The 11,022-nt window shown below is 47.1% G+C and overlaps 1 protein-coding gene across 1 annotated transcript; it reads right to left on the minus strand.

Moving 5' to 3' along the window:
• Positions 1 to 2,459: 2,459 nt before the first annotated feature.
• On the minus strand, positions 2,460 to 10,760 carry LOC311532960 (basic phospholipase A2 Sms-N6-like). Its single transcript, XM_084651988.1, has 5 exons — positions 10,473 to 10,760; positions 8,336 to 8,388; positions 6,256 to 6,400; positions 4,565 to 4,671; positions 2,460 to 2,622 (listed from the first exon to the last, which is right to left on the minus strand). The coding sequence occupies exons 1-5, from the start codon at positions 10,634 to 10,636 to the stop codon at positions 2,480 to 2,482; spliced, it is 612 nt and encodes a 203-aa protein (XP_084508114.1). The 5' UTR covers positions 10,637 to 10,760; the 3' UTR covers positions 2,460 to 2,479.
• Positions 10,761 to 11,022: the final 262 nt, after the last annotated feature.

Raw genomic sequence — 11,022 nt, forward strand, 5'->3', positions numbered from 1 at the left:
GGTCAACAGCTTTATTGCCTTTCAGTAACATCCATTTGAAGTTCTCTGGTCTTAAAGGATCTCTCCTCATCCTCTGACCTGTTTCATGAGGGTCTTTAGTTCCAGAACATCTCTATATGATGCTGTGTTAAACAGCTCACCTTAGCTCTTCCCAACAATAACATTTCACTGCTCTGGTTAAATCACATCTCTCAGAAGGGAATCTCTTCTTTCACAAATTCCCCAGCAGTTCTTTTGCTTCACCCTATATTTCCCTAAAACTCTTTGTTTTGACCCCTCCAGCCTTGGTCTCCCATACTGATTTCACATCCTCCCTCCCCGCCTCCCACCGCTACTCCATCAACCTGTTTTTCTGTTGGCCTAATATGCAAATGGAGTTTCCTTTGTGTTGGTTTTATAGTGCTTAATCTGCATAAGAGACAGGGCAGATAGGGGACTCCATATCTCATTGTCTGGCAAAACTCCAGGACACAGATTCGAAACAGGATTCTAAACAGATTTTTCGTACATACATTCAACTTCTTGCATGACACCTATACATACACTGAACGCTGCTGCTGAGGACCAGCATGACAAACTTTTAGTTGATCCCTTACATGACATTCTTCATAGATAAATACTATGACAGCAACGTGTCAGGTGTAGTAAGTTTGTCAGGCCTGCTGACACAGAGTAGTGAACCACAGTGGCACAGAGAGAAATATAGAGGGAAGCAGAAAGAAGGGGCCCTGGCATAGCCATCCATGAGAAGACAGCGTGGGAAGGAGTCCACTGGCTGGGGAATACACTGCGTGTAGGAGATGGGAGTTCCTATTCCCTCTCCCCCAGTCCCGTAATGCACGTTTGCCGTCGCTCACCATCCATCTCCATGCTCCTCTCTCCACGCGTGGTGACCTTTGCATTCAGTGTGCAATGGGGTGTGCTGTATCTATCTGAGCCAATAAATGCAGGTGTTAATTTGCTCCTGCTCAGTTAGCCTGAAGCACGGATGGAGCTGCCGTGCTTGTGTGAGTGAGAGTCTGGCCCTTCTGAAAATGCAAGATGAGTGGCCATGGCCTTGACTAGACCCCCCACCTCCCAAGGTCCGTCAGGCCTTTTGTGGTCACTGACAACCTCTTTTGCACTAAAGGATCCCATCCCAAACCTTTCTATCCACCTGAACTGCCAATTACTCCCATGCAGGCATCTGAAAAATCCTGGCCATAATCCGTGCCTCAGTTTCCCCTTCTTTAATTGGGGATAATGCTACTGAAAGGTGTTTTGAGATCTCGGTCTGGAAAGAGCTAGAGCAGTGTCAAGTTCTTTAATACCTAATTAAATGAATAGTTACTGCAGTGCAAGAGGTAATTTCTACCAGTTCCCCCGGTCTTCTCTCCTGGGACAGTGGATGACTGTGGGTTACAAGTGACTCAGTGCCAGTCTCACTGGGGTGTAGGCCACAGATCCCAGGAGCCTGATTCTCCTTTCGCTTACTGCCGTTTGATAGCAGGGTAACTGCACCAGCACTGATCCCCCCAACAGCCCTGCAGTTTGTGGCCACTGAATCTAACCACCAGAATTCTCCTCTTTTCCAATGATCTGGCAGAAAACCCAGTCTCTCCTCAGGTGAGTTGTTATGCTACTCTTCCATCTCACATGCTTTTTAATACTAAGCAACCTTCCCCCACCTCACCTAACCCACATACTCTAAATCTTTCAAGACCTGGCTAATACAAAGCTGCCTGGTGGGGCACATATGCCTCTCTGGAGAAGTTTGTGAATTGTATTGAAACGAGGCATGAAACCACATGGCATCAGAGCAGCTGAGATTGGAAGTTTCAACTAGGAGGATGACACTGTCCAGCATTGCAAAAGGTGAACATATATGTAAATAAAGAAAGCAACTAACTAAGGGACCTAATTTTACTGTTTTTACTGCAGTGGGATAAATTCTCCTACCATTTACATGTATGTAAATACAAAATACTTCATCTCATTTACTCCAGATTTACCCTGGTGTAACAGAGGACAATTTGTATCTCCACTGACTTCCAGGGAGTTACTCCTGATTTATAACATAATTAAACCAGAGCAGAATCAGGCTCATTAAGTCCCTAATTCATGACATGGTTGAAGGTGGATCATGCTGGCTATTCACAAACAGTTCTTGAGATTTCTACTCTGTCAAAAGCAGTAACGAAGTCGTGAAATCATTCCATTCACCAATCCAGGTCAGGCACATGACGGCTTTGTTTTTTTATTTCAATTAAAAAAAAAATACAACAAAAAATATTGCTACATATAAATGGGATCAAAGTTATAAAATGATCCAAGCACAAACATTACGAAAATACATTAAGCAGTCCATGCAAAATTTTATATCTATAAATGTGTATATGTAATAAACAGACATTATAATAAAACAATCACATTTTGTTGCTTTTACCTTGTGCAAATAAAGAGTATATTGATATGGCAGGTAAAGAATCTGTGCAACTTTTTAACATGTGGGCTTCTCATCCGCACAGTGCCTCTTTCTATAGAAGCGATAACCCTTCTTGTAGCTGCTTAAGTGTTTCTTCAAGCAGAGCACAAAGTCACCGTCACACTGGCAGCTCTCTCTTTTGCACTGGCTCCCCATGCCTGCCGACAAACAGTAACAGGATGGGTGTTTGAGAGGAGAAGAAGAGAGGCTACCAACGGTGATGGGGCCATATAAGAGTATGTCTACACTGTAATCCCAGTATGTGACATACCCAAACAAGCTTTAATCTAGCTATTGGGATCCTGAAGAAGTGAAACCATAGCAGTGTCATTTCAGCATGGGCCAACCCAAGAACCCTAATGACTTGCAGGGCAGCCTGCACTGAAGCGGACACTGCTGTGACTTCACTGTTATCACTACCAGAGCTAGCGAGATAACTGTTAGCTCAGGTATGTCTACATGAGCTGCAATCTCACCCTGTGATTGCAGTGTAGTCATACCCCAAGATAGCACATGCTGACACCTAGGAGCTGGTCTACAATGTGAAACGCCATCGTGTTATAACTTGGCCCTGTGGCAGGATGGTAATGGATGCAGCGATGGCAAAGTACTCACCATAGACAGGGACCATCGGCTTTAACCTCATGTCAATTACCTTTATTCCACAGGGGTGCACTCTAACGCAATGGAATTTCCCAGTTAGACAAGTCCCTAGGGAGTAGAACCTCAGCTCAGCATCCAGCTTCCTAGTTTAGTAGATTGAGTCGCATGCACAGGGATGTGACTGATAAAGCAGCAAACTATCATGACACGCAGACGTAGCTCCACTTCCAGAACACAGGCAAGACAGCTGTGTTCAAACCTTCAACCAGCCGGTTTCCTCCACATTGTGAAAACCAAGTTCTGTCTCTAAATTGCCTGGCCTCTGGTTGTTACCCATTTTATTATTGTGTGTTTGTATTATGGTAACAGGACTCTCCTTTGATCCCATATTCTGTTCTGGGGGTTAAGAAAGTGCCTAGCCCCACAGCCTACTTGCCCATTCCACATAAAGGAAGCCCATTAGAATGTCAGTGTTCTCTCAAACTCAACCTGTATGGCAAAGAAAACCCATGGCAGCAAGCCTTGGAGCCTGGATCTACAGCCTTGGGCTTGTGAGGCTTGTACTATGCACTAAAAGTAGCCGTGTAGATATTCAGGCTCAGGCTGGAGCTTGGTCCCTGAAGCCTGGAATTGGGGTGGGTTTCAGAACCCAAGCCCAAACACTTATTTTTAGCATTGTAGCACGGGCCCAAGTCTGTAGCCTTGGGCTCTGAGGCTCACTGCAGCAGGCTTTATAACGCAGCGCAGACACACCCAAAGGGAGTAGCATCTCTTGTAGTCAGTAATCCCTTGTGCAAGTTCCCATCTCTGATAGTGATTCAGTAATTGAGTCAGATTCAGGTGAGTGTGTAAGTTACATGTTAGTAAGTGGGCATGAATCTAAACGAGTGTCAGGGAATTCCAGATGGCATAACACACATTGAAAGGCCTTGAAGATCTAAATTACACTAGCTTATGCTTCTTATAGAAGAAGCGGGGCATGATTCACTGCTGCATCACTCCAATTAGACTCTGCTCTGAATTCGTCCCATTGATTTCTCCTCTCTCCACCCTTTTCGTAGTGGGAAGCAAATGAATTTTCTATTGGTTTTCCCCCTCTTCTGCCTCTTTCCTGTTGTTGGGATTCTGAGCTTGGGGTCTGGCTGGGCTTTCACTCTCAACCTTGCCCACTGGTTTTGAGAACTCCTAGCTGAGAGCAGAGGCTAAGATGACACATCTCCTTGTAATCAGTGCAGCCTATGGTCAGGGGGGAAAAAATCGCTATTCAGGATAGCTTATAAGCATGTTTAGGTGTTTGCTTGATTCGGGGCCTGCATCCCCAGGTTCAGCCAGCCAGCGACTCTGGTTCTCTTGTCCTGTTCCTTATGTATAAGAACAAAAGCTCTGGTGGACTGGGCTCGGGATACAAATTTTAAAAGTCAAGTAGCAAAGCAATTTTCTGATTTAGGAGAAGAAACAAAACCGAATCCCCATCTTTCTGTCCAGGAGCCAACTCACCGCAGTAGATCTTTCCATTCAGGTAGACGTAGCTGTACGAATTAAATTTGGCATTACAGCCATGATCATTGAGCCTCTCATAGCAGCAGTCATGCAAGTAACAGCACCTTGGGGAGAAGGAAGAACTCAGCAAAGAGACACGTACACATAGGTTTAAAACACGAGCAAAAAAAAAATACCCATTGACACTTTTCCAGTGCACGTAAAAGAGAGACATGTTTTGACACTATGGGCCAGACTGTCTTCTTACACTGGTGTAAATCAGGAGTAATACTACTGAAGTTAAAAGGTTTAGACTCTCAGTTTGTTTCCCATCTATATATGTTACATGTTGGGTGGAGGGGCACGGGTTATTACACGAAGCACCCTGGAGAAAGCACAGATATCAAGTTTCCTTTCTTTATTGTTCTTCAGACAGGCCACTGAGCAGATTTCAAGCTTCTTCTCTGATCTCCTACACAGGATGCTCTTGCGTTAGGAAGGTCTGGCAGGAACAGCCAGTGGTCAGCTCAAGGGACTCTGACCTCAGCATGTAAAATAACTTTCACAGAGACAAGGGGGCAGTCATAGCCTGATTTCCCCTAAAGCTCATGGCCTTTTCTTAATTCTTTATTCCATGGTGGGGGATGAAAACGGTGCCCCATGCTCTGCTCTCCCTAAATCCACCGAGGGTGGAAGCCCCATTGCTTGAGATATTTAAAACTACACGGGATGGTGTGCAAATAAATGTAAAAGAGGGAACAGCTATGCACGGGGCCTTAGAGTGTACCTATGTGATCTAATAGGCCTTTTCCATCGGTACACTTCTTAGGGGCTTTATTGTGCCATTCATCCTTAAACATAAATATCTGAAACCAATGAGGAGCGCCTCTTAAAAAACCCAGTGGCATGGTATGGTTCTGATTTCTTATTTCTTTGATCCCAGAGGGGAAATAATGCTCTTGCATTTAAGCCCAAAGGAAGGTGGTAGCCTTCCTCCTAACTCCAACACATTGGAGCACCCCATTCTAGGAAATATGGGCAGGTAGATTCAGCTATCTTTCTTGGTAGCTGGTGGAAGAACCTCTCTTTATAGGGTGACCAGACAGCAAATGTGAAAAATCAGGACAGGGGGTGGAGGGTAATAGGAGCCTTTATAAGAAAAAGACCCCAAAATCAGGACTGTCCCTATAAAATCAGGACATCTGGTCACCCTCTCTCTTTATGAATCCTGACTCCTTAACTCAAATCCACCTTTCTTTTGAAAAAGGATTGGGTGTTTACTGACATACTTCCAGCAACTTCAAGAGAGCCATGCCAGTTTACACAAGCTGAGTATCTGGCTAATTGGCCTTACTTGATGGAGAGCATCTTGGGTAAATACAGACTTGGGGTAAAATTTTCAGATGTGCTTAAGTGACTCAGGAGCCTATGTTCTATTTTCAAAAGTGAGTTCGGCCCCGAGGGCCAGATTTTCTAAAGTATTTAGGTGCCTAAAGAAGGAGATAGGCACTTCTGAAAATCCCCCTAGATACGCATGTGCTTAAATCCTATTGATTTCAATGGAAGTTAGGGACCAAGGCGCTTTTGAAAATTCCACTAGGTGTGCAACTGCAGGAACATAAATGCCTTTGAAAATCTGGCCTTTAGGCCCTTTTGCAAGTGTTATCCCAACTGATGTTCCTGGCAGGCTTTTTAAGACAGCAACTTACTGATCAGTGCCATCCTTTGGCGTCCCTTTACCGCCCAATCCGCAGTGGCAGCCGTAGTTGTAATAATTCCAAAAGGCAGATTTCATAGTGACTTGCTTAATCATCTTTTGAAGCTCCCAGAAACTCCCTTGTGTCATAACTGCACCTGGAAAACAGCCAAAGGGTATCCAGCACTGGGAGAGGAGGTATTCCCAAAAAGAAATGACACTTATTCCTGTGCCTTTATTAAGCTGCTGTGTGAGATCATCAGGTAGGGTGACCGGATGCCCCAATTTTATAGGACAGTCCCGATGTTCGGGGCTTTGTCTTATAAAGGTGCCTATTACCCCCTACCCCTATCCCAATTTTTCTGGTCCCCAGTGCATCAGTCCTGATTCTCCTCACATCTAAAACTGGTTTTAGATTCATATTACACAACTGGGCCCCACCCCATCTCTTCCAGTGTAAATGTGGAGGCGCTCCATTGTCTTCAATGGTCTGTACTGCACAAACCGTTTCAGCATCGTGGGAAAGTCTGGACTGGCAGAGCGGCCGCAATCCACATGCTTGGGTCTCAGTTGGAGACTAATCAGATGGTCAGTGGGCTCCTGACACTATAACTCAAATTCCATTCTCTACTTTACAGCTACTCGCGATCATCCCAGAGACTAGCGCAGCATTAGGATAGTTCTGCAGAGGCAGGCAGACCCCTGGGCCCTGGGAGTAGTATGTTGGTAACAACTGTGTCACAAGCAGGGCGGGCTCCCAGCACCAGCGTTCCAGGTAGGTGCTTGGGGCAGCAGTTAGAACGGGGTGGCGGCAATTCGGCAGCAGCTCATCGGTCCCACCAGTGGCAATTCGGCGGCAGCTTCTCCCTTTTGCCATCTACTGTGGCAGCTTTTTTCCCCCACCGCTTGGGGTGGCAAAAACCGTAGCGCCGGCCCTGGTAATCAGAACAGGACACGTGCAGAAGAGCCTTGCAGGAACAATTCAGATCCTCAGGCTTGTCCTGGAAATCCTAGCTGCATAAGGTCTTGCATATCATGCCATTGAGTCAGTAGAAGGCAAAAAGCACGTTAGTTGGCAGGGGGCACATCTAGGAACATCCATGGAAGGGATGGACCCTGTGTTGGGGAAGATACTGATGGTAGCACGGCTACTCACATGGCAGTACCATGAATAAGGGGGTGTGGTGCATGGGAAGGTGCAGCGAACGTTCTCAGGCCTCTCCTATGTACAGATGCTCTCTGAGTGGTTAGGCAGCTACTGGCGGGGCCATATTACAGCTGGTTTTAAGAAGTGGGGGTGGGGGAATCAAATGTCCTCCCTTTTCATTTTTAAAAAAAAATTGGACTTTTGGCGTTTTCCCAAACTTCAGAATGGTTCTGGCTTTTAAAACATTCCAACCAGTGCTATAAGTGGTTTAAAAACACCCCTCCCCCACCACGGGTGACAATAATGCAGAAGTTTCACTACTATTTTCCCCAATTTGGCCTCAAATTTCAAAATTTGAAATGTTTCGGCCAACTCTGCTTTCTCGCTCATCCTCCTGACGTGCAGGTTTTTGCTGACACAGAGTTAATCCTGCTCACGGCAGCCCCAACTTGTGATCTATTTTCTGCAGTAACTTATATTAGGGAGCCCTAGGACTTTTGCACTGACTTCTCCCACAACTGGTTGAGGCCACACCCCCATTTACGGACTTTGTAGCTCTCTTGTGGATCTTCTCCATGGACCCAGTTGGGTGTTCCCTTGCTTGACATGGCAGCCAGACTCACGGATTTTAGCTTGTGGTCAAATTCTCCCTGCATTTACACGGGTGCCACCCAATTGATTTTAAATGGCCTTGTACTGATGCAATGGGAAAGAGAAGTAGATCCAGATGTGCAGAATTTGGAGACTGGTTTTGTAGCAAGTTTTCAGCCCACGGGCCAAGCCACTATTCCCCTCCTCTCCCTCCCCCCAAAATTAATTGGAAAAAGTTAGCGAATTAGTGGGCCTGGTTATGAATTAGTGATTCATTGGTTTAATGCTGCTATAATCCTATTGACATCAGTAGATTTACACCTGTAAGTGAGATCAGTGAATGTATTCCACTTACCATAAGCAAGTAGCATAGCAAATACTAAGAGATTCTTCATCTTCATGCAGAGCCTGGAAGAAGAAACCCAAAACACCCTGATTTTCCATTCAGGCAAAGAACTCAAGGACACATATTAACATCCAGGTATGGGCAGCCTGCATAGGTCATTGCCTAGAAAGCAGTTGAGAAGAGAACAGAAGCAAAGGGTTTCAACTGTTTGAATTACTGGAGCATGAGACCCCTGGTCACAAAGAGCAGAGATTATACTGGGAAGTGGAGATTTAGCTTCAAAGCATAAATGAGGATGGGTGAAATCCAACCATATGGAGCAGGACCCCCGGGGTATGCCTACGTTGCAGCTGGGAGTGATCCTTCCAGCCTGCGTAGACAGGCTTGTGCCAGCATGCTAACAAGATCAGTGCGGATGTTGCATTTTGGGCTCAGGCCCACCCAGCCACCTGGCCCTGAGCTCGGGTGGTTATCCCAAGTCTCCACCAGAGCCTCATCATCCACACTGCGAGTTTTAAGCGTGCGAACTTGAGTCCTGCTCGTGCGAGTCTACCTGTGCCGGTGGCAGGCTTGGCCCTAGTGACAGTGTAGACACATTGCAGGAAGCCAATACATCACTGAAGTCCTCCCTGGTCTTAAGCGGTGCATGGACATCTTGTAGGCTCTCTGCACGGGGCTGAATTTCATCCAGTGATTCTAATATTGTGAAGACTTTCTATATTCTCCCCGTTCCGGTCACTGTGCATGGTTGTATTGGCCGGTAGGAAGCCAACACCGGAGCAAAGAGACTGATGCCCCTTTAGGATGCTGACACAATTCACCCTGCTTCACGCACACTGGGACTAGTGACTCCAGTGGGATTTCACTTGCGGCATGAGCGAGGACATTCATTTACTTCCCTCGGTGGAGGGATCCTATTTACTGCCGGTGCCTTTTCTCTTCCTTTCTCCCGCATGCAGCTTTTGTTTCATCCTGGGGCACAAAACACTTCACAGATCCAAGGACTAGGAGAGCGAAGGCTCAATCAGTCACAGGCTGCAAATGTTCACAACAGACCCTGCCAGCGTAAAAGCATTGTCAGCTCCTCTACAGACGAAAGATCCCCAGCCACACCGTATTGGTTTGTGGATTGAATGGGAGAAATTGAAAAGGAACGGGGAGGGCAGGAAAGCAAGGGACAGAGGGCACTGAAAGAAAAGGCAGGTGTGGGTCACTATCATCTGGATCTCATTCACTAAATCAATTCCTTGCCCTGCAGGAGCCTGGGCCATTGGTGCATTTCAGTCCCTCCTGCTATCTGCCTGTGACACATAATAGTTTAGTCTCCTAAGAGCTGTTTTACTTTTGTCCAGTTCTAGTTGTTGGGCGTGGTGTGGGGGAAGCTGGGTGGGGTTTAGTGGCCTCTGCTGCACATGACCTGGTAGTTCTCTTCTGGCCTGAAGCTCTATGAGAGAAGTCGCTGCCATCCCACAATGACCTGGCACCTTGTACCCAGCTTTGCTTAAAGAACAGTGTGGCACCGTGCCAGATGGCTTGCTACAGTTCAGAAACCCTTACCTGCAAACAAGAGGCTAGGAACTACTGCTCAGGAACAATAGGGGATCATCAGGGACATCTCTCTCTTCTGCTCTGCCTTTGCGCAGGAAAAGGGCAATGTTCATACCTCACTTTCGCACCTTCTCCACTCTGTTGTTTACAGCCAGGACCAGGGCTGTAACCACGGAAGGGGGGAAGCCAGTGTGCAAAGCCAGGGGGGCAGAAAAATGGGGCAGCATGCATCCCCCCACAGATTTCTGCCTTCCATTTAGCACAGAGGTTTTTGAACTGTGGGGCACATCCTCCTAAGAGAGGGTGCACCCGACGATCTGAAAACCATCGCCTTCTGCCAGGAGCTGGTGGATTGGAAGCTGGTAGGAGCTTCCCGGCTCACTCGGGCTCCTGGTTCTCCACACTATGGGAACCGGGCTGCTGTCTGTCTGTCTGTCTGGCAGTCCTCCCTGCCCTGCTCCCCAAGCCGGGCTGCCTCTGCACAGCTCTGAGCTGTGCCCTGATGCGCTCTTGCCTCTCCCCTGAAGGAGCCCGGCACCAGCCAGCGAGGATCCCTGGAGCCGGCTTCTGCCCTCGGAGCCCAGCTGCCAGGAGAGACTCCCTGAGGTGTTCACTCACCACTGCCCTGATGCTCCTGGCTCTGCCGCTGCTCCTCAGCCCAGAGGAGACGTGGGACTTAGTTACGTGCCCCCTGACAACCTGGTAGTAATGCTCACTGTGGATCCCAAGGGGAGTTTCCAGGTACACACTCAGCAAGTGCATTCACTGGAATGGGAGCCCTGCTAACCAATTAATCCCACACTTTTGTCCATTTCCACATGCTGGATACATCAGATCAGATGCATTCCTAGTGTAATCCCCACTGAACTTCAGCAGGGCTGCATCAGGGATGGATCTGGCTCTGTGCCAATCTCCAACACAGCCTCTTGGACGTTTTAATTGTTGGACACAGTAACAATTAAAATATCGGTGATCGGTCTCTACTCACTGTTTCTGGGCTTGGGAAAGTCTCTGTAGCTCAGGGTGACTCCTGATCTCGGATAGTGACAGATTTACCTTATATAGACGGTCTGTCCCTCCCTTTTGGGAACTCAGTGACCACATCTATGCTGACCTCATTATCTAATATTGAAGCTTCAAAAAACTTC

Source organism: Lepidochelys olivacea (assembly GCF_965140295.1).
Source record: "Lepidochelys olivacea isolate rLepOli2 genome assembly, chromosome: 18".
Classification (NCBI taxonomy): domain Eukaryota; kingdom Metazoa; phylum Chordata; order Testudines; family Cheloniidae; genus Lepidochelys; species Lepidochelys olivacea.

What these genes read in the sequence shown, in the direction of transcription:
- LOC311532960 (XM_084651988.1), bottom strand. Translation starts at nt 10,636, where the DNA reads ATGCACTTGCTGAGTGTGTACCTGGAAACTCCCCTTGGGATCCACAGT. An exon ending in GTGAGTGAACACCTCAGGGA is followed by an intron (nt 8,389 to 10,472) that starts GTCTCTCCTGGC and finishes TTCTTCTTCCAG; the next exon opens with GCTCTGCATGAAGATGAAGA. An exon ending in GAATGGAAAGATCTACTGCG is followed by an intron (nt 2,623 to 4,564) that starts GTGAGTTGGCTC and finishes GTTTGTCGGCAG; the next exon opens with GCATGGGGAGCCAGTGCAAA.